Source organism: Ascaphus truei, chromosome 12, assembly GCF_040206685.1.
Source record: "Ascaphus truei isolate aAscTru1 chromosome 12, aAscTru1.hap1, whole genome shotgun sequence".
NCBI classification, from domain to species: Eukaryota; Metazoa; Chordata; class Amphibia; order Anura; family Ascaphidae; genus Ascaphus; species Ascaphus truei.
The window spans coordinates 31,048,879-31,075,020 of record NC_134494.1 but is presented as its reverse complement, the minus strand read 5'-3'; the positions used below and the strand labels follow the sequence as shown (position 1 = coordinate 31,075,020).

Below are 26,142 nucleotides of genomic sequence, written 5' to 3'. Positions count from 1 at the left end.
GGGGTCTCTGGAGCTGAGCCCCGTTAATTTCAGCTCCAGGGACCCCCTACTTCCTGAGATACAGACATCCAAAGGGGGTGCCGGTATCTCGCCAAAGTTTAAAGCTCCGGCATCACGCGGGCCAATAAGAAGCTGAGTCTGATGATGTCACGGCTTCCTATTGGCTCCCAGGCAGCAGGAGCTTTGAAACTCTGTCATTAGGTGAACCGTGCTTGGTGAGTGGAGCGGCTACCGGAACCATCTACGGAGGTACAGTGGCGAGAAAAAGTTTGTGAACCCCAATAATAATTATGGAAATGCCATAGTTTTTCCATGATAACCTTCATGAATCAAAACCAGTCTCTTCTTAAATATCCAATAGGGTTTATTTTAACCAATTCCATGACTTTTGAAAACAAAATGATGTACAGATGCAGCGGCCGTTATTGAAACACTTCACACGGTGTATACCTCGGAATACCCATGTGATGGCGCGCAATTTCTTCCAACCGTACCGCCTTTAGACGCGAGTGCAGGCGAGTGCAGAAAATGGCATTTTAGTGTTCTGGCTTTTAAACACCCGAAATTGACACAGTAGCACATTAGCACAGTACAATTCATTAATTTCATTGCATTTAATTGCACGCAATCCATGAAATTCAAATAATGCAACCGCGATAAACACGTGTGCCTGGGGCGATTGGCGGCGTTAATACCGCGTGGAGTACAGTAGCGCACACGAAAATAGCACTGTGATTTGTTCGAATAACGGCCGCTGCATCTGTATGAATTAGACAAACAATGAGTAATTAAGAGTCAGGGTATGTGATAAAGTAAGTGAAACACTGGTTTTATCAGCTAAATTAAAAGGAATAATTAGAATCAGGTGTTTAAATAATTAGGTAGATCTTCAGGGGTGAGTTTGGGAGGCCCCGTCCTATATAAAGATCAGAAACTTGGAAGATTTGGTCTTCACCATACAGGTGTGTGGAAACATGTCATACCACAAACAAAAGAAATCTCCGAGGACCTCAGACAAGTAGTTATTGATGCTCATCAGTCTAGAAAGGGTTACAAAACCATTTCAAAGGATTTGGGGCTCCAACAATCCATTGTTATACAGATAGTCTACAAATGGAGAAAGTTCAAGACCACAGTCACTCTACCCAGGAGCGGTCATCCTACCAAAATCTCTCCAAGAACAAACCGGCAAATCGTCCAGGAAGTGACAAAGACCCCCAGAGTAACATCCAAGGATCTGCAGGCCACTCTCGCCTTTGCTAATGTGAGTGCTCATAACTCAACTATCAGAAAAAGACTGAAAAAGAATAGTATTCATGGAAGGATAGCCAGGAGGAAACCACTGCTCTCTAAAAAGAACATTACTGCTTGTCTGAAGTTCACGAAAGCGCATAGATGATCCACATGACTTGTGGAACAATGTTCTCTGGACAGATGAGTCAAAGGTAGAACTTTTTGGCCTCAATGAGAAACAATTTGTTTGCGAAAACCAAAAACTGCGTTCAAACAGAAGAACCTCATCCCAACAGTCAAGCATGGTGGTGGAAGTATAGTTCGTATATTAAAGTAAAGTATAGTAAAGTTTGGGGCTGCGTTTCTTCTTCAAGACCTGGACGGCACGCCATCATTGACACAACCATGAATTCTGAATAGTATCAGAAGATTATAGAGGAGAATGACAGGCCATCTGTCCGTGAGCTGAAGCGAAAGTGGATCATGCAGTAAGACAATGATCCTAAACATACAGCAGATCTACAAAAGGCTGCAGAAGAAGAAATTTTGCATTTTAGAATGGCCTAGTCAAAGTCTGGACCTAAACCCTATCAAAATGTTGTGGCAGGACCTGAAGCGAGCAGTCCACGCAAGGAAGCACTCAAATATCACTAAGTTGATGTAGTTCTGCAACGAGGAATGGGACAAAAAAAATCCTAAACACCGATGTGAGAAACTGACCAGCAGTTAGAGGAAATATTTAGTTGAAGTCACTGCTGCTCAAGTGGGAGCTACCAGGTACCGAATCTAATGGTTCACATACTATTTCACACATGGATATTGAATGTTTACGTATTTGTGGATAAATAAATGTTGAAAAAGTATCATGTCTTTGTGTCATTTGTTTGATCAGGTTATCTTTATCTATTATTAGGACTTAGATTAAGATCGAATACCATTTTAGGTTTGAAATATGTGAAAATCCGAAGTGGTTCACAAACTTTTTCTCACAACTGCAAATATCTCCGGAAGCAGGGCATCTCCAGAGCTCTAATTAATGGGGTTCAGCCCCAGAGACCCCCTGTTTCAAACCTATTAATTTTTTTTTAAAGCACAAAAAAATCGCCCTCTCTGATTGCCACTTTAAAGCGCCAGTGATCATTGTACTTTCCACCTTTTTTTTGCGATTTGGGGAAGCTCAATATCAGAAGCCAAGATTGTGTTGCACTATTCACTTATCTAACTAACTGGAGTTATCGAATTCTGCATGTCTGCCCATCGTCCTCTCTCTTTTTCTTAGCATTTAAACACTCTGTCAGGCCTTAAGTGGTGTAAACTTCCTCAGCTAACCATATACACCACATATATGAACTTTGTATGTCTGATGCAGCCACAGTGACACAATGTAAACTGAGATTTCCGAGACTGATACTGTATGTTGACACACATTTCGTTTCTAGTCCAAGCAGCTACTATTTTAATAACACAGCATAATCTGTTCAAGAATAAACCAGCCTTCCAGTAGCATATTAGTTTCTGTGTTGGTTAGCTTCCAAAAATAGAAATCATCAAATTGGCATAAACAGTTCTTTTGTGACTAGCATAATATGTTATTTTTACATGAATATGTCACAAACCAATACTGTATTTTTTTTATTGCCTCATACTGTTCCAGCAGTTGAACTTTTGCAGCTCAGGAAACTTAAGCCAGTCAAGTAGATTCATTACAACTGTAATTGTCTGCTAATGAATGCCTTTCTGCACAAACATGTAAGATGATTTAAACAGGGAAACCGGATACATTTTATATAAAAAAATCAATCAATAAAACCCACGTATGTTGTTGTTGCATTGATTGGTAATGGGAATTGAAGAGTCTGACTTACCATACACATAGAACACAGATGGCCACCCAGTGTATTGCACTAGAATTCCTGCTAAAGGCATTGCAACAACAGCTCCTGCATAGGAACCTGGGTATGACAAGATCGAATCAATATCAGAACAACGGTCACATCCGTACAGGTTGGAACTGTAATATTGAGTGCAAAGTGACATGAATAGTTCATTACCACAAAACGAGGTGGTCGCCAGCCTACTCCTTTCTAGAGGTGGGGCCCACTTGCTCCATATACCATGACACGCAGGATAGGTAACACCCTGGAATCATTCCACATATCAATGCAAACAGAAAGAGTTATTGGCAATATTATTATTATTATTCAGTGCTAATTAGAGATGGGCACATTTTGGGGGCGGATTTGGATCTGCTGCGGAACCTTTGTCTGCGGATTTCCATGAATCAATCTCAAAAAGGGCGAGTCGTCCTCTTAGGATTTTTCCGTGGAATCCGCAATCCACTGGTGGATGTTTTAGAATCCAATCCGTGGATCGCGCGGATTGCTGAATCCACGGATTGGGTTCTCAAAATCCACCAGTGGATTGCAGAATCCAGGTACAGGATTGGTGGTTTTTGATTAATCTGGTATTGATTAAACTGAGAGAATCCGCCGACGGATTTTACACCGCGGAACGGATTTTAAATGGAAAGCCCTGGAAATTCTTCTAAACGGATTTTGACAGTTTCGCCCGTCTCTAATGCCAACATGTAATCAGTTATGTTTAAGCAGACACATTTTTCAATATCACATAGAATGACCAAATGTTATCATAACGTGAATACTCTTCAGATCAGTACAAGATCACAAATACTATTACTAAACCAGGCTGTATTCCCTATATTCATCAATATACTCCATCAGTGTTGTTTATAGTCCTACCTGCTGGGCAATAACTATGCTCTTTCAGTAATTTATAGCATGATAGCTATACATTGTAAATGACATTCTTAGGATGTGATAACGTTAATAATAACTGACTTTATTTCATATAGTGCTTTTTTCCCCAATGGAACTTAAAACGCTTCACAATTACAGTACAGTATAGTGCATGGAACTTAGTGCTGTACATAGAATTTTACAGGCACAGTTTATGCCACAACGAGTTTTGTACAATCTATGCTTTGCGCCTGGGGCACAGTGGAAAAAAAGTAACAAGCCCAAAGTCACAAGGCTCAGAGCCTGGGATTTGACCATGGCTCCTCTGGTTCAAAGTCAGTGTCATTGCTTTTAGAGCCAGTGCCTTTACTCACTGAGCCACTCTTCCATCTGTTTGCTAATCCCACCATAAAAAAAAAATATCTGTCATCCTAGAATCAAAGTATTTGGTCATTTTGTAGCTACACTGCGATAATACTTTTTTCTTAGTCATAAATAGATCCTCTGCCCACTTCTTCTTTTATAACTGTAAGAAGAAACACCTATTATTTCACGGCTCTCTCATGCTAAGCATACTGTAACTCACATTAACTGAAATTACAGCTTCCAAAAAGGATTCAATTGAAGTCTAATGGGTTTATTCTATATCAGCCGAAGCTGGACGTTTTCGGGGAAAAAATCCCTGTTGACTTCAGTTAACTATATTCTTCATGGTTCTAAAACTGCCTAATATGTTAAGTAGGGGCTTAGCAAATAAACAGTACAAATTCGTTATATGTAAGCTACACCGGTAGAAAGTAAATTACTCTATTTCAAAGAATGATTCAATCACGGAATTTTAATATGTATCATAGAAATTGGTTGCATTTGACCTGACAACATTGTACTATTCATTTTTATAATTTTTAAAAAAAAATTTAATTGTGATATACAGTCCCAATGGGGTCACACTATTAAGCTGCAGCTCTTGGGTTCCCAATAGTAAAGGTACGCTTTAAGGCCAAAATTACCAACTCAGGACATTCAGTTGTAATGAAGACCAGAGGTTTCCAACCTTTTTTCCATTGTGAACCCCCTGGTAGAAAATATTTGTTCTGTGAAACCCTAATTAATAAATCGCATTCCCTATTTATCACACTATTGCCAATAAAATAGTTTGACCGATCCCAGGCAGTATAGGGTCCTGAGCGCATGGCACGAACACATGCTTAATAAGGCCCAAACTGAACTGCCATGTGTACAGGTAGCTTGGGAGGTATACAGTAGCTGTCAATTACTATGGGAACTGCCAAAGTCTTGCCCCACAAATGCCTTGCAGTTGTGGCTGCAAAGCATTGTGGGGAGAGACTTAGGCAGCTCCTGCTGTAATTGATAGCTACACCATCCAGGTTAACGTGCACTTTGGGGCCTTACTAAGTGCAAAGTCCCTACACAGACCCAGGAACTCACTATATTGCCTGGTATCTGTCATTAAATATGTTTTTCTGGCGACCCCCTTGGAGACCACTCGCAAACCCCAAGGGGTACCCTAACCCCTTGTTGAGAACCACCATTAGCCTTCTGCTATGGGATGGACATGCAACGTTTTCTAGGCTTGTTTATTATTAAAGAGATTTCTGTTTTTCATAATAAAGAATATGCTAGAAGTGGAAAAATTGGAAGTATGGTAACGATCAGGCACCCCGGTAAGGATGTATATGGGTATACCATGTATAACAGCCCTTTGGGATTACTATTTTCACTTAACATGGTTAACAGGGAGTTAGAGACTTAATCCTAGTGAGGGCCCTTTATAAAGTTTGCAAGTTAGTCAGGATGTAAATGTTGCGAAGTGTATAGGCAGCTGCTTAGCCACTCCTAGATTCTAGAATATGCTTGAAGTATCACCTGATCTATTACTACTGTGAAGCGCTATGTACATTAATGGAGCTATATAAATAAAGACATACAATACAATCTAGAGTGACTCATCATACAGTAAGCTGAGCCTGTCCTAATTCTGCCCAGTTACAGGGGCAGGCAATATTACATCACAGAAGGGGTATAAATAGAGCTGTAGAAGCTTCTAGAACCTTTAGGTTCCTGGAAGATAAGATGAGAGGAGCCTCACTGTACACAATGTCTGTTTTAAATGTGTAACTTCTTGTAGTGAGTATGGTTACCTTTATTATTTTGCAGTTCGGTAAAAATGTCCCTGATCTAAGAAGGGCCACTAATAATGCATGGTCAGGTGCATTCTACATTTTTCTAAAGAGGATGTGCATGGCACCCATGGCAGGGGATTCATTGATCAGGGACCCATGAGAGTGCCACACCTGTTGGTAACTCTGAGTATAGCACACTAGCCAGCCAAAGCAGGGACTAGCAGGGACATGCACATGATGACAGCTAATGGGAGCCTTGATATACTGTAAGGGGCATCCAACGCACAGAGTCCTGGTAGATGGCTGGAAAGCCTCACGTTTAATATTGCAAGGGATTGCCTATTATCCATCAATAACGTATGGAAAGGCGACAAGCCATGTGCCTCATTGGGAAGCTGCCTGAGCACCCAGAGAAGAAGTATGTGCGACTAAGAAATAAAGAGAATCTGTTAGTCTAAATAAAGTTCCTGGCACCCTTTATTCCACCAACTGCTTACACCACCAGCCAGATGTCAACACCCTGAGAAGGTATGAGAGGCCGTGAGCACCACCTGCACATAATGTAATTACACTTTGATGTGACACTCTTAAAGAGGGGTTACACGCATATGTAGGAAATGTATGCACAAACCGCTTGGATAAATAGTAGATATATAATGAGGGATAAGAGTAATAAACCATTTACAATATACAAAACATATGAACTATTTCCATACCTCTACAAGGCCTTGCAAAATCCTTACAAAGATCACGCATCCATAGTGAACTCTAGCGGCCGATGGTATTAGCATGTTTAGAATCGAGGTGAGCACTATAGCAGCACCAAACACCCTAGAATTTGGAACAAACAAAAAAACATTTTAATGATCACATCAAGTTTGTTGTAACATAATATAAAGTTAAGTTGCTGGGACAGCAAACGAAGTATAAGGCCTGCTCTATCCTGGGCATAGAGCAGAGAAGGGGTATGTTGGTTTTGACCCTGGGTTCTTCACACTTGCATGAGATCTGCTGCATGGGAGCAAATGATTATTATGATTTATTTGTAAAGTGCCAACATATTCCCCAGCGCAGTACAATTGGGGTACAGTGTTATGTATTTTATGTAAATAGAATGACATACCAAATAAGGGCAAACAAGATACTAAATAAAATTGAGGGCCCTACTCATGAGCGCTTATAAAATAGAGGCAGGAAGGGGCAATGTTGGAACGGAAGGTAAAGTGGCTGCTCGTTGTGGGATTGGGTGTGCCTCAGGGTGAAGTATGGTCCAGCCACTCAGATGGTTCCATTAACCTATGGGGGTGAGGATGTTAGGAGATGCTAGCGTGGAGTAAGGCCCAATAGGTTTGGAGAGGGGGGGGGGGGCGGCTTTGATGTTAGGTGTATGCCAGATAGGGTATGTCTCCTCTAAATTTACATATCTCAATATTACCAAAAGTATTCTACACATTCGTTTAGCACAAAACATACAGTAGTTCTAATACTTCACAGTAGTAGAAACCTATTTTAGATTTCTAAGGATTTTTCAGTAATGGTGCTATCTATTTTGGAACATCACTAACAATATAATTCCATCAGTTGTGGAGACAGGCAAAGTATCACAAGGAATTTATTTGCCTGAACCTTAACCATTGCACGGAATAAACTAGCATGGAGGATCCTTGTTTCTACCGAGTTATTGACATTTAAATACAATACAACATTATCATTTAATAATATGTTACAAAGGATATACAGTTCTGCCATATCATGGTCCCATGATGGGCTTTGTGTATATTCTCAAAACTGAACCAGGGGAGATGTTCATTCTTTAACAGTAAAAAGGATACAAAGTTAGCTTCAGCAGCACCCGAGCTTTTGTATATTCTTTCCCAATTTAAAACCTAGCACTGAACAGACTTGTCCAATTATACATATGTTTTGGCATGGTGAATCCGGGGCCATCTGTTGCACACCAATGCCATAACTACTGTGACTCACCTTCCCCCTGAGTCATTTGGAATCAGATAGCAAACACAGAAAGACAAGAGAGCCCCAATGTTGCATCCAGTCTATCAAACTATTGAGTCCATTACTATCTATCTTTTCTCTGTTGGTTCTTCTCATAAGTATGGGTCATTTAGTTAAATACTTTGGCCAAAACATTTCAAGCCTGCAACCACGTCAAGGTATAGACCCTATCAGCAGGTCCCACAATATATATTATATATATATATATATATATATATATATATATATATATATATATACTGCCATATACAGCCTTATGAGCCCCCCAATTGTAAAGATATCCAATATTTTATATATATATATATATATATATATATATATATATATATACAGTGTTCGACAAACCTATACATTTGCTCGCCCCGAGCGAGTGGATTTAACCCCCGGGCGAGTAAATATTGGCCCAAGCAGCACACGTTTGGTACTAGGTGGCGAGTAGATTTTTTTTTGTGTGGCGAGTAGATTTTTTGGTGATTTGTCAACCACTGTATATTATATATAATGTTGGATATCTTTACAATTGGGGGGCTCATAAGGCTGTATATGGCAGTTCATTTATGCAACAAGATTAGCTTTATGAAATCGGGTACAGCGCTAATCCACCTGCAATACATTGAATACTGTGTAGTGTACCACCTACCAGGATATAGCTGGATATCCGAAAGCACCGCTGTGTGCATTACGGCAATATTTGGGAGATTCGTTATGATTGAAAGCTTAGTATGTAACGAACCTGCACTCTCAATGTGGTGACAGTATTCTTCTATTAGTTGCATCCCATATCATATAGATAGACTTTTCAATTAAGTATTTGTCTATTACACCCTACAATATATTTGAGTGTGGGGATACAACATTTTGCAGTGTTGGGGGGTCAGCTGTCACAGGATTAATCCTACATACCACTCACCATCACTTGCGTTGATCATTATAATATATATCAGGTATTTTACAATCATTTCACACCTATTCATTATCTATATATATATACCATACAGATTAGGAGTCAAAATATGCAGTGATGTTAGAGCTGCGCTATGACAGTCATGACTTTTATATCTAGTTAGCCTGCTATACTCCAAAGGTATATATTCTTGTGTGGGAATTAGCATTATTTGGTCCAACAATTAATTTTCAACTAATTATCTAATTGATGGTGACTAATATGGTATGCTGTGCTACTGACCACAACCCCCATAACGCATTAATTCTATATCACATGGATGTTGTTTTGGTAGTCTAAGAATGATGAACATTTAGAGATTAAAGATATAAAAGGGAACCAACAACCAAGAGGCTACAAATAATAATATACTTGGTTGTTAGGCACACAACCACATTGCCATATGAATTTTATATATAATTGATTCCCCATGACAATTAATATTGGAGTTCAGCCCTGTTTCATTATTGCCGAGCAAGCAGCAGCAGCATTTTCACCTTACCTCCTGGTATACTTTTTAAACAATAAATAACTACAATAAATATATGTTAATCTTATTTGCACGTGTAGACTTATATTAATCGTAGGAATATTAATGTTAAGTTTTAAATAGCCCTGGTGTGCACCAACAAGTGTGCTTCTTGTTAGGGATTGGTTGGTACATACAACCTTATATCTATTTTTGAAAAAAAATTATATATATATATTATATATATACACAATAGTATATACAATATATATGTATATATATATTATATATATATATATATATATACACAATAGTTTGAGAGATATATATATATATATATCTCTCAAACTATTGTGTATATATATATATATAATATATATATATATATATATATATATATATATATATATATATAATCACACACACTACCAATTGTGTACTGACATGAATTTCCTCCACTGCATAGAAAGAAGAGGAAACAAAACATTAATATAGTCAACAACATGGGATGTGTGGCGTGTGAGGTGCACAAAGAGTTAATAATTTAAGAAGCACTGTATGTGCTATGTATGAGTTACAGTGCAGATAAAACTGTTTAGAAACCAGAAGTGCCCTAATAATTACAGTCAGAATTATCTCATGAGCAAACAAACAGATTAAATATTTTAAACATGCTTAAATCGACACCCAAAAACTATTTTGCTGGTAATATTGCTTATGTCACAGATCACCGCCTAATTTTACTGAATATAATATTTTCTTAATACATTAGTACTGGTAGTTACTCAGCTGTTAAGACAATCCTCATGTTCCTGGGGCTGCTTGAAAGGATAATTATTGTTGGTTTCAGTCTGCTGTTTCAGCCCCATCAATTATTCCATTTAAGTCTCCACCTGTGCATACTGAGGCCCCAGGAGATGCCTCTGAAAATATTGGATTTATCACAATAGTATTTATCTAGGTACTGAGTATAAGGAGCAGTGTAAGATATACTGTAGTATTAAACTTCATGTGTGCTGTTTCAGTTTATACCAGGATTTATTTAGGTTTGCCGGCTATCGTTAATTTACAAGCCACATACAATATGCTAGTACAGTATGTTCTTTTTGATCTGACAAGAGATGGGCGAAATTTTTTTGCGACTTCGGATCCGCAGTGGATCGTCCGGTTCCTTTCGTCCGCGGATTTCAGCGGATCAATGTCAAAAAGGGCGATTCGCTTTATGCGGATTTTTTTTTATTATGACCAACACCCTCCATGGATTCCGCTACCCGCCGACGGATTTGTAGAATCCAATCTGCTGATTCAGCGATCCGTTGGTTGTTTCCAATCGCGGATTTTGATTAATCTGCGCAAATTGATACTGCCCAAATCCGTTTGCGGATTTTACACCGCGAATCGGATTTTGGGGGGGTAACATCGGCAAAAATCCGGGGTAAACGGATGCGGGCGGATTCGCCCATCTCTAGATCTGACCACAAGGGTGCATCATTAAATGCCAAACTGCGCCATACTGAGGGAGTAAATGCTGAAACCCTGTTTAAAGGGCACCAATATTAGTATTTAAATAGTACTCATGTTAAAACTTAAATGTGGACATCAAATCTGCTGAAATCCACTATTAATCTTTCTAACTGTCCCAGAAAATGCAAAATCCAGGGAGATTAGTAATAATACACGGTCCCTGATACTCCCAGTCATTAATGACATCACAAATCAAAAGTATCTCCTTTCCCACTACACGGAGGAAATAAAGAATACCATGATCATTTTATTTAACTTCTTGATTTTTATTTTTATAGCCTACCTTATAAGTAGGGTGACCATTTTTGTTCCGGCAAAAACTGGGACAAATGCCGCGCAGACACGATCGCCGACTGCGCATGCGAGATGAGCGCTTGCTGGCTGTGCATGCACAATTAGCGTTTGCCGTCCGCTTATGTGCGTGCACGATCGGCATTTACCGACCGCTTGTGCGCAGGCGCGATTGGAGCTTGCCGGATGTGCATGTGCGCGGCCGGCAAGCGTCGATCGCACATGTGTGACTAGCGCACAGAAAAACCGGGACAGTGGGCATTAAAGTCGGGTCCCGGAACAAACGGCTAAAAACCGGGACGTCTGGTCACCCTACTTATAAGTCACATTTAACACCTTTCACTTCTGTTTCATTCCCCGATTTCAGTTTTCTCATTATCCATTTATTATATCTAGTCCAATGTGTCTATGATTCATGAGCGCCCCGCTGCAAAACTGCGGCCAATATTCAGCGTGGGATATATGAATGAAAACGCATTTCTGCTGAAATGAATAAGATTTTTTTTTTCTCTCAGTTTCCCAGTCATGAGACTTTAATAAATAGAGCCCTCATTTTATTAAGAACAGTGGCTGCCTCGCTTTTATTATAAATATATATATGTATTTATAGATTATACATTTGATAGGCAGGTGGACAAATACCAATCAAATAGAATGTCTTAATGCAGGAGTGCTCAACTCGAGTCCTCAAGACCACTTCAATAGGTCAAGTTTTAAGGATATCCCGGCTTCAGCCCAGGTGACTCAATCAGTTGAAGACTGAGCCACTGATTGAGCCACCTGTGCTGAAGCAGGGACATTGTGAAAACCTGACCTGTTGGTGGGTCTTGAGGACTGGAGTTGAGAACCCCTGCCTTAAGGTGACAACGTTTCATGTTGGACTGCATTGGTTTGCCACGATTAGTTTCCAGAAAAATACAAATAATAAATGGTAAAATTGTATGGCAGTCGTCGTTAACGGATGGCGGTCGCTCCCCATTCAAATGCCTTATTACTTCAGGTGGAGAAAGAATTTGCTTTTCTGGGTTATTAGACAACATTAAGCATTGAGAGGTACGTTATTTGGCAAATCTGCTAAATAATAAAACTGTAAAATCCCTGACACAACACTGCTTCTACAATCTGCATGATGAACAGGCTCCCATCCTATGCATTATACCCTGCTTTCAGGGACGTGTGCCAGAAGAATGTTAATGCTCTGCTTGCTGCTGTCCACTGCCTTAGTATCTGTAGAAAATACCTGTGTAGCTGTCAGCTTGGGAATCATGGGCCCTTGCTCATTACCAATAAAGCGCACACACACAACTCTCACCTAGCTTACTCCAGGGCTAGTGAAGGTCACCCCTTTGCTAGCTGGAGGGAATTACGATGCGTTGCAAGTAACATGTTGCTAGGCTGCTCCTCCGGGCAGCATAACGGGTAAAAATGCTCTCTTTCATGAATTACTGCTGACACTTTAGACATGGGGTGCTCAACTCCCCCCTCAGGCCCCAAAGCCCCCCTTGCCCCCTCAACAGGTCAGGTTTTCAGGATATTCCAGCTTCAGCACAGGTGGCTCAATCAGTCCCTGCTTCAGCACAGGTGGCTCAATCAGAGGCTCAGTCAAATACTGAGCCTCTGATTGAGCCACCCGTGCTGAAGCTGGGATATGCTGAAAACCTGACCTGATGTGGGGGGCTTGAGGACTGGAGTGGACCACCCCTACTTTAGACAATAATCCCCATTGATTTCTGCTTCTGGTCTCTATCACCATTAGCCCAAAAACCTTCCCTTACAACACAGCTAATCATGTTTCTAAATATGTAAAGGAACCCAAACTCTTCCGATTACCGGACTTTTACTGGGACATCAGAAAGGTCATTCATATTTCCTATTGCACACGAACATTCCTAAATAGGATGCAGTTTTTTTCCCCCAATTCCTGTTGACGAGCTGCTTAATACTGTACATGGACACAAAATGAAGTGCAATTCGGTTCACTAATCATTCTTTTCCTTCCATTGCTCTTCTGCCTCGTTCAATGTGTCATCATAAAATACTGACAACGGATTTGTTATTACATACGACATTTATGATATAAAATGGATAAATATATAAATTTCATAATAATAAATGTTGATATGTCAAAATCTCAATTTTTTTTTTATTTTTCATTTATAAATCAGAATCTGGTCAATAACCAAATATCTTGACATTCTAGTTACTGTTGCACATTGTCCAATATACACAGATACAAAAAATGACTAACTGTTGGAATATTGCATTAGTAGTGAATAGATCGGAAGATTGCATTGGAAGTGAGTTGACGAGCTTATGCAAACTTTGTTTATAACACTGTTGAGTGTTAGGATTGATGTTTTCCAGACATTATTATTCACGTAGAGGGAGACGTGTGTCAGAGCTTGCAGGAGCCATTTCTCTAACAATAACGTATGACCAGCCCAGCAGAGCTCTGAGTGAAGGTCTTTTATGATCTTCATTCAGGAGCATTAATATGCTGAAGCAGATCTTTCACCTTCTAATCTAATAATAATAATAATTTAAAAAAAAGGGGGGGGGTCTGTCATTCATTATTGGCACACAGCTGAGGCTCCCTTTCATTGAACAAAATCCCCTGGTGTATCATTAAAATCGCCAAAATGTCTCTATTACTCGAAAGAGAAAACGAAAGCACCGATGAGCATATGGCGTGTGGCTGTCTGCGTGTGGCTCAAGCACAATGAGACAAGCCCCCTTTTCTTTCCCTGCGGTGCTGGTGCAACCAGACAAAGCAATTGCTGAAGGGCCACTGCTGCTCAAAAAAAAGACCCTATTCAAAGGGAGTGTTTATTGATCAGGGGGTTTACATGGGCTGTTTTATATACCTTTGCTGTTGACTTAACATTACATTCAATGGAAATGTAGGCGCTGGGTAAAAAGTGAGGAGTGCAACATATTTGGCTTGCATGCAGTACCTTTTAGTACATGAATGAAGGGAAGTAACTTGAATAGACCAGTTATTTAACCCATCTGGTGCCCGTTAGGGAAAGCAACACATGGCATCATTATGTGTCGCTCTTTCCTAAATCCTCCAGCAACTGATTTTTTTCACGGACACAAAACAAAGCAAGATAGGCGAACTTCTATATATCGACATCAGTTTAACGTTAAAAACGGCATGTACTGTATGATGGTCGATTTTTTATTTTTATTTTTTACAGAATCTGCCTCTGATTGTTAACCAGAAGAGTTTGTGTCACTTTGAGAAACGGGAGATTTGTAAGGGCAAAGTATAGAGAGGGAAAAAAATGATCCCAGAGAATCGAACATATTCTATTATTATTATTAATTATTCTTATAATTATTATTAATGATATATTATTATTTAACTAACATCCTCTAACTTCTACATCTCACGCCGGTGAATGGACGGTCGGTATATAGGATTGTTTTGCGGTTTTGATGCAAACTTCTGCTTAAAGAATTGCAGATGAGCCACCAGCTAACAGGGGCAACGTGAGCGTCAGTGCCGCCTGGCAAGAAGGGGCCGTCCCGTGTCAGACAGGGCCAGCGATGCATTAAAGAACAAGCAGTTATGTCCCAGTCTGGCCCTGCAGGGACTCCATGTGTGCGCCCTGCTCTTGTATATTAGCAGGTGCACGCAAGTACATCTGTGTTGCATGTAATTTAATTTGTTACAGCTCCTTAATTCTGCGCCATGGTTATCTGTAATGCCTACATTTCCTATGACAGCTTTACATACACGTTGTTAATTATCCTCTTATTATTGGTGTTGCATGAACTGCCCAGGATGGGAAATCTTAACTCCCTAAGAGTAAAATGATATAAAAGGATCTCGTTCAATTAAAAGTAAAATTCAGCCATGCTTGTTTTCTAACAAAAAAACAATAAGCATTATTAACCTCCCCCCTGTTCTCCATCATAGTAAAGAAACGTAAGGATCACTAACGCAGAATATATGGAGATAAATCCGCACAGATCTGCTGGGACACCAAGCCCATACTAATGGGAGGTAGAACAGACATGGCTTCAAAATATAATTAGCTTTTAGCGTAGGCATTAACGTCAAGGAAAATACCGTGCGTTTCTGTTTTAGCTAACATCACGTTATTGAGTCCTGACATAACCGATGTTTGAGGCTCCAGCCCGCAGCGCTTTATTAAAAGGAAACAACCACAAAATATAATTTTCCATAAAAAATATTGGGGATGGTGTTTTATAAAAGCAAAAAAAAATAAAATTTAAAACTGGCCTGAGGCAGAGAGGTCAGACCGCTATGTCACTGCTAGAGAAAATGACATTTGTATTGTGTTTTTTTCTGAGCTGATGTCCTTATAAATATTGTCATGCACAAAGGATGTCTGGGGGGTGCTGAAAGAGTCAGTGCAATTTAAGTGTTGGTTATTATTTAAAGAATACACATATAATATACATATTTGCCCTTACAAAAACAAAATAATGAGAAAGAAAAGCAGACGTTGACTAAGTTGTAACAATAATACTCTATGCCTACAGACTTTTTTTTAATTTCATGCCTTTTTTGGGGATGAATCTAAAACGCTGCACAATTATTCATCTTCTTGTGTTTGGGTTAGTTCCTGTGGAATGTAAATTGTCTGCCTCTTCCTTCCCTATCACAGGTAATATTGCTTTGATAACCTTGGTATTTATTGTAGAATGCTTTGAGTAATCATGCGTCCTTTTTTTGTTTAGGCTGCTGCCAGGGTGGCGCTGAGCGGGCGAGCGCGCTCATGCTGGCCGCGATGAAACACATTGCAGCAATGTGTGTGGCCAGCGTGAGCGAGCGCCTGCTTGGCGCTTAACTGCTTGCCGAAGCAAGCAAAATTTAATTTGTCTCTAGCTCGCATGTCACGTGAGCGGTTCGCCCAATGGGGGCGAACCAGCTCTGTGACGTCATGGCCGCGCCCCCCTGCGTGCTCACCTAGCTGGCCACAAATCTTCCGGCCGAACAGGGAGCGTGACTTCACCACGCCCGCTCCCTAGCTGGCCGCAGCCTAAGGCTGAGTCCATAGAGACTGCAGCCGTGCGGAGGCTGAGGGAAAGCGGGTGCTTTCCTTGGCCTTAGTGCTCGCGCCGTCCGGGGGCGTATCTTGGGGTGGGCCAGTGACGTCACTGAGCTACTGAGCTGGTTCGCCCTCATTGAGCGAAGCGCTCACGTGACCGGCCCTCCGCTCCCCTCAACGCCAAAACTTAAATTGTTCTGTCTTTTCCGCCTGCCTGCGGAAGCACCTCCTAAAGCCGCCCTCATAAAGGGTGCCGGGGGTAAGTCCGCTGCCTCAGCGCCATCTGCCTGACCATGTCCAAAGCCTAAGAATCCGAGCCGGGAGACCTTCGGAGCTGAACAGAACAATTTTTACCCCCGGGAACACCGGACAGATAAAATGACTATATGTATTATTAATATTACGGATCTAATAACTATGTCTAATTTAAAAATATGGAATTTTTGAAGAATGCAGATTTCTTTCTTGTGGCAAGGGTGCTCAACTCAAGTCCTCAAGACCCGAGTTGGGTATACACCGCCACCCCCCCCCCCCCCCCGTCCCCCTCCAGGTCTTCAGGATATCCCTGCTTCAGCACAGGTGGCCCAATCAGAAGCTCAGTCTTTGACTGAGCCTCTGATTGATCCACCTCTACTGAAGCAGGGATATCCTGAAAGCCTGGCGTGTTTGTGGGGGGGGGGGGGGGGTAGGGAGGCTTGAGAACTGGAGTTGAGCCCCCCTGTCTTCTGGGACAAAATTGTGTATTTAAAGCTTCACATTCCAATTATTTCTGCAGTAAACCTCTTCCAGTTGATGCTGATGCATAGTAGTGAATTTAGTATGAGAGAACATTGAACATGACTTATGTCCAAGTCTTATTGAAGTCCCACCCTCCCGAGTCTTCTGGTGTGATCAATTAGTTTAGTTACATTACAAAACCAGGCTAAAAATACTTGGGGGTTGTGTTCAAAGGCTGACAGCTTTCACTGTACCTACTTTATACAGTATATGCAGCTTAGTAACACTACTCCCTACCATGAGAAATAAAACAAAGAATACAAGTAATAAATTGCACCCCCCAAGAGATAGATACCTGACAGATACCAGGCAACGGGGAGAAGAAGAAGAAAAAAAAGTAGCAGTTTCTTGACATACATTTTTAAATGGAAAGAAATGTATTGCAGGCCTCTGAAGCTTAAGAGGTTAACAAAAAAATTAATGGCATCACATGCATAGACAAGTTAATTAATGTCCTCGCTGCAGATGGGCATTGCTATATATAAAAGCAGAATGTGATTACAAGGCAATTCATTGCATGTCTGGCCTTTATAGGTGCTATACTGAGCACTGCTGGTATAAAAACAAACAAATTCAAGACATTTCTTGTTTAAAAGAAGAAAAATATGTTGTTAAAATCTAAATAAGCATGTATGTGTCCGACAACTATATATCCCGAAAGCAGACCATTTCTGGAATATAATATCTTTGATGAATTCTGCAAGTTACTGTATCTCTGCTACTCCCTCCCCATACGGTGAGCGAATTCTATTGTCTTTTAGGCTCGATTCAAACGCCCAGCGTCTCAAGCATTCCAGCAGAAACAATGGACAATGACTTCAACACTGTCACCACATGCAAGTGCCCTCTCTGCTGTGGAATTAGGTTTCCAATGTATTAGTGTATGTCCCCTAGCATAATAATCAGATTGCAAACTCTTCATCGCAGGGAATAATTATACCGACTTTTATGCTGCTATTCCTGCCGTGTATAATGCTCTCATATGATGTGGTCATGTGCAAGAAATTCAAAATATACCCCAACGTAGAATAAAATATTTTACAATCAGCAAAAAATACACTTTTATATGGCAATGTCTGCATGAACACCACACTCGTAAGTAACCATAATATTCAGTGGGGATTCTTGATATAAGTAAACCAAGGTACATGTCCAAAGCTCTAAGGGGTCAATACACAGGGATCTTATTGTATGTATGAAAATATAGAATTTTTTTTAAATGAAGGATTCCATGTATTATTCAAACACTTCAGTTGGAAGGGCATGCAAAACATTGCAGACCATCACTTGAATACCATCCACAGTTGAAGTGGGCAAGGAGTGTTGGTGATGAATTTCATGGATAAGAGGTAGGGAGTCATCACTGCAGCAAATAATTGTACAGCTATCAATAAAGACACAGAAGTGTGGCATGGAAATTATATTGCTTTTCCTTGATAAGATTCTTTGGCGTGATACATTCTATATTATCTCTGGTATCAGATTGACAGTTCTGTCATACAGAGTGGCGGTGACACAAAGCCTGTCCTTCTGGTACCCACTGTACAGAAAGCCAATGTTATTACAGAGGGATCAGAATGCATAATGCATGCTCAATCCTCAGTAGATCTAATTAACAGGTGGAATCACACCCTGGGAGATGGAATTATTGCCAGACACCATAGAAACGGAGGTGTACGCCCTGCATGCACCATCTGTAATACTCTATTGTGCGCAGGCTGCATGTACCCTGTGCTCACTATAGTGGAAGATTGGGCTCTATTTAGAACTCTTGCGTGTTTCGCTGAAAATGGATCAGTAATGCAACAAGGAATTAACTTATACAGAACCTCTTCATTGTTAACTTAATACAACAAAGCAATTTGAACATACTTGTTTGCATATTTATATACACAGCGACTCTAAATAGTGTGTAAAGTGCAAACTGTACCATAGTATTTTATATGTCCAGTGGATTGTACTGAAATGGCTGTGAAAATTAAAATGCCGGTTTACAAAGGAGATAACAGATGAAGAATGCAATTTATATTTTAGCAATTGTACTTTTTGGCCCCTTCAGTTTATATGTCAGGTATTTACTGAACTGTACCTGTTTGCTGCTAATCTGGATGCTATATATCCTCCAGGGATTTGAGTCACTATGTAACCCCAAAAGAACGAGCCATGGATCAGACCAACGGTCTCCGGATCCCAGTCAAATTTGGCTTTCTGCAGAAAAACAATTTTAAATGTTTTGAGTATAAAATATGTATATTTTATCATAAATTCGGCCTCGATTTAACACGTGAGGGCCCCTCAAATGTGAACAGGTGGAAAAGTAAGAAAAAATGGATACATGTAAAGGAATGCAGAGAAAGGGGATGCACAGTAGCTAAAAATATTTTGTACTTCACAATATCTACTCTTCCTATGCATGATTTTATAGGACATGCTATATATATATTATATATACTGTAGACACACAAAGTACTGTATATCTGTGTGTGTGTATTAGACTATAAATGAACACACACATGCATACTGTGTGTGTGTGTGTGTGTGTGTGTGTGTATATATATACACACATACACACAGAGAGAGAGAGAATATATGCATTTTTTAAACTATACATACATTTTTTTATATGTAGTGAATGTACTATTTTTTTTATATTTTATACATTTGGATACACTGTATAAATATGGATTCTCTACTAAATACACGTATGTATATGTGTATATATATATATATATATAGATATATATATATATCTATATATATATATATATACATACACACACACACAGTCATGTGAAAAAGAAAGTACACCCTCTCTTTGAATTCCATGGTTTTACATATTAGGACATAATAATCATCTGTTCCTTAGCAGGTCTTAAAATCAGGTAAATACAACCTCAGATGAACAACAACACATGACATATTACACCGTGTCATTATTTAACAAAAATAAAGCCAAAATGGAGAAGCCATGTGTGAAAAACTTAGTACACCTTATGATTCAATAGCTTGTAGAACCATCATTAGCAGCAATAACTTGAAGTAATCGTTTTCTGTATGACTATCAGTCTCTCACATTGTTGTAGAGGAATTTTGGCCCACTCTTCTTTACAAAGTTGCTTCAGTTCATTGAGGTTTGCGGGCATTTGTTTATGCACAGCTCTCTCAAGGTCCCGCCACAGCATTTCAATCGGGTTGAGGTCTTGACTTTGACTGGGCCATTGCAAAACCTTGATTCTTTTCTTTTTCAGCCATTCTGTTGTAGATTTGCTGGTGTGCTTGGGATCATTGTCCTGTTGCATGACCCAATTTCGGCCAAGCTTTAGCTGTTGGACAGATGGCCTCACATTTGACTCTAGAATACTTTGGTATACAGAGGAGTTCATGGTCGACTCAATGACTGCAAGGTTCCCAGGTCCTGTGGCTGCAAAACAAGCCCAAATCATCACCCCTCCACCACCCTGCTTGACAGTTGGTATGAGGTGTTTGTGCTGATATGCTGTGTTTGGTTTTCGCCAAACGTGGCGCTGTGCATTATGGCCCAACATCTCCACTTTAGTCTCGTCTGTCCAAAGGACATTGTTCCAGAAGTCTTGTGGTTTGTTCAGATGCAACTTTGCAAACCTAAGCCGTGCAGCCATGTTCTTTTTATAGAGAAGAGGCTTTCTCCTGGCAACCCTTCCAAACAACCCATATTTGTTCAGTCTTTTTCTAATTGTACGGTCATGAACTTTAACATTTAACATGCTAACTGCGGCCTGTAGAGTCTGAGATGTAACTCTTGTTTTTTTTGCAATTTCTCTGAGCATTGCACGGTCTGACCTTGGGGTGAATTTGCTGGGATGTCGACTCCTGGGAAGATTGCCAACTGTCTTGAATGTTTTCCACTTTTGAATAATCTTTCTCACTGTAGAATGATGGACTTTAAATTGTTTGGAAATGGCCTTATAACCCTTTCCAGATTGATGGGCAGCAACAATTGCTTCTCTATGGTCATTGCTGATGTCTTTCCTCCTTGGCATTGTGTTAACACACACCTGAATGCTCCAGACCAGCTAACGGCTACAACTTTCGGCTTTTATAGAGGTGGTCACACTTGCTGATGATCAATTAATCAAGGGAATTTGATTATCAGCACCTGTCTGCTACTTAGCATCTTAATTCCTATGGAAGCAGTAAGGGAGTACTTTGTTTTTCACACACAGCTTCTCCATTTTGGCTTTATTTTTGATAAATATATCATGACACGGTGTAATATGTCATGTGTTGTTGTTCATCTGCAGTTGTATGTAATGATTGTTATTATGTCCTGATATGTAAAACCATAGAATTCAAGGAGGATGTACTTTCTTTTTCCCACAGAGGGGGGGGGGGGGGGGGGGGGGGGTGTGTGTGTGTGTGTGTGTGTGTGTGTGTGTGTGTGTGTGTGTGTGTGTGTGTGTGTGTGTGTGTGTGTGTGTGTGTGTGTGTGTGTGTGTGTGTGTGTGTGTGTGTGTGTGTGTGTGTGTGTGTATATTGCTACAGGCATAACAGAGATTTCTATAAAATAACTATAAATACTTGTTATAAAGAAACTGTACATTTAACAGTAGATTTAGCTCAATTCATGAGATTATAAAAGGAGTTTTTACTGGTTTAACATAGGAATCTATTTATGTGTATTGGGTTTATTTGTATCTTAATATATTGTACCCTTTAAACTCAGAGATTCCATTTAGTTATTTAATGATCCCGAGTGTACAACTTTGATACTAAACATAACTGTTGGTAACAAACCGCTTGGCTGCCAAAACTGATAACCACCTCTTGCAGGGAAGGGGTTACACACTTATTCCATGTTGATGGAATGGTGGATGGAAGGGGAAATGAAGAACGCTTGATTGTAAAGACATGCTCACCTCTCTGATAACGGTGTTTCCTCGATGGATGGTGCTGTTATTAACCATGTCCACAATGGCCACTCCCAGATTACAGCGAATCCCAAAAGAGATGCAGAACCCGAGCCCACTCATAATGGCGATGATATACCTCCGGGGTAACCCAAAACAGCTACAGTCACACATCGGGGTTCTTCTCTCAGACACCTCCAGGGGTTTCCCATCTTCCGTGAGCTCAATGGTCTCACCTGGTTTGTTCTTTTTCTCTAAAACCCTTCCCAAAAGCAAACAATTCAGTTATTAAATTGCTCCACATTGGACCATAATGTTAATTTCTGTAGATTAGTGTTTTTTTTATATATATATATATTTTTTTTTTAAAGTAATAATTATATTATTACCGGACTTTGACCTTCTGAGGCTCTAAGCTATGTCAAGTTTAAGAGGCCCCAAAAACGAGGAATAGATTTATTATTCTGACCGAAGGGACCATTGAAAATATAAACATGAAACGAATGACAGCATTATACTAGCGTCTTATATACAAAGATGACGGTGTGAAGCTAAAATGAAACAGTGTTTGCACATCACATTCATTTTAATATTAAAACATGTTCTTTCGTGATTTTTGAAGAGCAAATTAATTGAGGATGTTATCAAATGATAAGCTACAACATGTCACTTTCGATGCACTTGAGATGCTTGGGGTCATATTTGAACAAAATTGTCCATATTTACAGAGAATCTTCTTTTTCCCATATCTTTATTTATCATCCGATTTTAAAACCTGAAATGCATTCATTTGTTTCCATTTTTGTGAGACCCTAAGCTGTTGCTTAGTTAGCTTATCCATAAGTCTGGCACTGCTTATATAGGATTTTGCAAATGTATATCTGTCTCAAAATAAAAGTAAAAGCTTAAAAGACTTATTAAATGCTCCCCTTTTTGTAGGTATACACGGTGCTGTAGAATTGAGTGCCTTAGAAAGAAAGATCCCAAATATATCTTCAAAAAATGTTATAATTTCTTATAGAATTATTGTTGAAACCTCACAAAATTAGTTGTTCACTATTCTGGGGATAAAATTATTTTCTCTCTTAACATCTTCCTATAAGTAGACACTGTAAAGCATCAGTGTGTTCTCAAGTAAGTGGTCAACATTCAGAAACTAAATTCATAATTAAAAATGATTTCATAGAAATGAATATTTAACTTTAAAATATTATTGTGTGACACACACAATGATAAATATGTATCAGTTATTGCAGTGTTTCAAAGTTAAGTTTGCTGGTATTTAAGAAATATATTTTTACCATTATCAAGAATACATAAAAATGTACATATTTATGAATTTATTTGATCAATAAACTGCTCAAATGTGGAGAGGTTCAAATAATATATGTTCTATATAAATAATATCACATACACCGATACATATAAAAAATATTGTATTTTAATTTCAGTGCATAAAAAAATCCTGATTTATACACAAATGTACTATTATATTTTTGTGAAAATAAATGTTTTAAATACTTTAATGTTTTAGCAGAGTGTATTCCTAAAAAAACAAAAAAAAACAAGATTTTAGTGTTTTCAAATGATAATATTTGGAGATATTTTATTCGCACATACTGTGTTTTTTGTTGTTGATAAGAATGATTAAAACCTGAATCACAAATGTAATTTAAATGGGGAAAAAACAATACTAAACATTAGACAGTAAACGTATTTTTCAATTCTTTCCTTGATTAAAGTTGATCGTTTATAAATCCGTTTACGTTTGCTAAAAATATTTCTGAGCTTGCACATATGTCATTTATTGCATTAGTTTTTGGACTACGTCATAACACAAGTGTAATTCTATTTAATACGTGTTTTTTCCAACAGCATTCTTACTACCATTGGCTCTTACGACTGCATCATATCCTATTGCAAATTTGATATTTTTGTGAATGTTTATTTCTTTTCAGGAAATGTCATTAAATGTGAAAGATATTGGTTTGAACATTTTTTTAGCTACACCCTCCTTTATAAAATAAATTGAATAAGATGAAAACTTTGCATTATTCAAGTATATAAACTGTGCAAGTTAAATATTTATATCCTTTAAACTAGACATTTCAGTATATTATTTATAGTTGCGTACTGTTACATTATAGCAACATTTGAAAAGAATCCTTTGCAAAATTATTACAGCCAGTATCTTTATGTTTAATATAAAATGAATGACATAGCTTTAAATTACTTTGTCACCTAATGCTTTACTAGCATTAAAGCCGATTGATTATTTGACAAATACCTCATCACAGATAATTAATATAAAACCTTCCTAACTAACGATACTTGTTGTCAGACTGTGGTCAAGAAAAAAAAATAACAATTGAATACTGTATGGTATGGAGAAAAAGTGAAATACCAAAACGCAATAAAATTCAAAAGTAAAATGTGTTAAAAATATCAACCATTTATAACATCATTATAATAACATGTAGCGGTTTGTATGCTTAACATTTTTGTTGTTGTGGGTTTTTATTAGAAGCAATTGAATGGTTTCCCCATAATCTAAAATAAAGGGGCCAAAATGTACGTTTTCGTCATTGCTGAAAGTCGACGTGTGTCTTTATTAATTATTTATATATTCAGCGGCAAAGGCAGGTTCCACCCGGGATTCCGTCAATGAAATAAATACGTGTCTTCTTCTCATCTTTACAGGTTTGAGTTTGTGAAAAAAACCCTTTAAATAAATCATTAAAAAAATAAATAAACACTTTCAAACATAGAATGTTGTACTCATTAAATGATATCCCCACACAACTGATACATATGAGAGGAACAGATGTAGATTATGTAGTGGCTAGAAAAAAATAAAATACAAATATATATGTTTATAATACCCATCATTAACTAACCAAAAAAAACAAATCTGCTGCTATGGAGACCAGCAGATGCCCAAGTAGAGCTACCCATTTCAGATATATTTATGACACTTCCAATTACATACAAGCAAATGAGCCGAAACATAAATACCTGTAAAGTTGACCAAGTGATTTCCCAGCAAAATTTTTCAACCCTTCTTTGCCAGAGGTGAAAACCCTTTTTTTAATGAAATTCATTATTGCTTCAGGTGGCACTTGCTGTTTTCTTCTCGTTATATGGTAGGATGTAAAGAACAGCAATTGCACATAGTGGTATTAAATCCTATGTGAAAAAAAAGCTATATTTAAAGTCTACAAAGAGATAGTAAAAGAGAAGCCCAAGAATGGAGACTCGCTCAGTTAGAAAGTGTTGTTGGCAGTGTGGACTCCTCTCCCTGTAGGTGCAGTCAGTGTCATGATTGTTACAGAACAGTGTGCGTTGGTCCTCTGGCGGCTTAAAAATCCATTTTACATCACGGTTGCCTCCACAAACTGTAGATTTTGAGCAGTAACAGCAGCAATACAAAGTTGTAGCACAAATTTGTATTTCACAAGAGACCAACAATTATTTCCAAGAGGCAAAATCCTCATCTAGTATATAGCTTATTCCCTTTTTTTTTCCTTGATACAAAGTGCAGCCATTTCATTGGATTATTAAAAAATGGTGTTTGCTCCCCATCTACCTTTGATCACTGAATGTATTTAAAATCTGATCTAGGTGAGATTTTTGGCGCTCAATGACTAATTGAGTTAAAGATCTTCAACTGACAGCTCAATCCTTTTGCACTACAGTCCCAGTTTGTTGCTGTGTGTTTCAGCACCACGGACAAGTCCAGGCAGAAGGGAACAGCCTCTACTGCTCCCTTCCACTCCTAACTTTCCAAGGGAATTGGGCGGACCAGCCAGCACTGATTTGATTCTCAAGCTCTTGAGTGTGGATGCTATGGAAACCAAGGGAAGGCTGTCATCAGCTTAATCTAGATTTTCAGAGGATGAGGTTGAGAATGAGTGCTAGTTTATTAAAAAGGAAAAAAAAAAAAAAAAACAACAACTGGTACAAGTTACTCCCCCCCCCCTCCCTCCTCACATTTCGATTTTGTGTCTTACATATTTTATAGCCTGATATAATGTTATGTTATATTGCTATATTCTGTCCCTATTGTTTATCATATCTTCAAA

At 38.9% G+C, this 26,142-nt stretch overlaps 1 protein-coding gene across 1 annotated transcript in view; it reads right to left on the bottom strand.

The window, feature by feature from the left end:
• SLC17A6 (solute carrier family 17 member 6) overlaps positions 1-25,939 on the bottom strand; it is a 39,092-nt gene extending 13,153 nt beyond the window's left edge. The window contains exons 1-6 of the mRNA XM_075567219.1: positions 25,076-25,939; positions 22,070-22,322; positions 19,264-19,382; positions 6,850-6,964; positions 3,285-3,372; positions 3,099-3,185 (exon numbers count right to left, since the gene is read on the bottom strand). Coding sequence (XP_075423334.1) covers positions 3,099-3,185; positions 3,285-3,372; positions 6,850-6,964; positions 19,264-19,382; positions 22,070-22,322; positions 25,076-25,161 — 748 coding nt within the window. The 5' untranslated portion in view covers positions 25,162-25,939. The remainder of the gene's footprint in view (positions 1-3,098; positions 3,186-3,284; positions 3,373-6,849; positions 6,965-19,263; positions 19,383-22,069; positions 22,323-25,075) is intronic.
• Between the last annotated feature and the right edge of the window lie 203 nt (positions 25,940-26,142).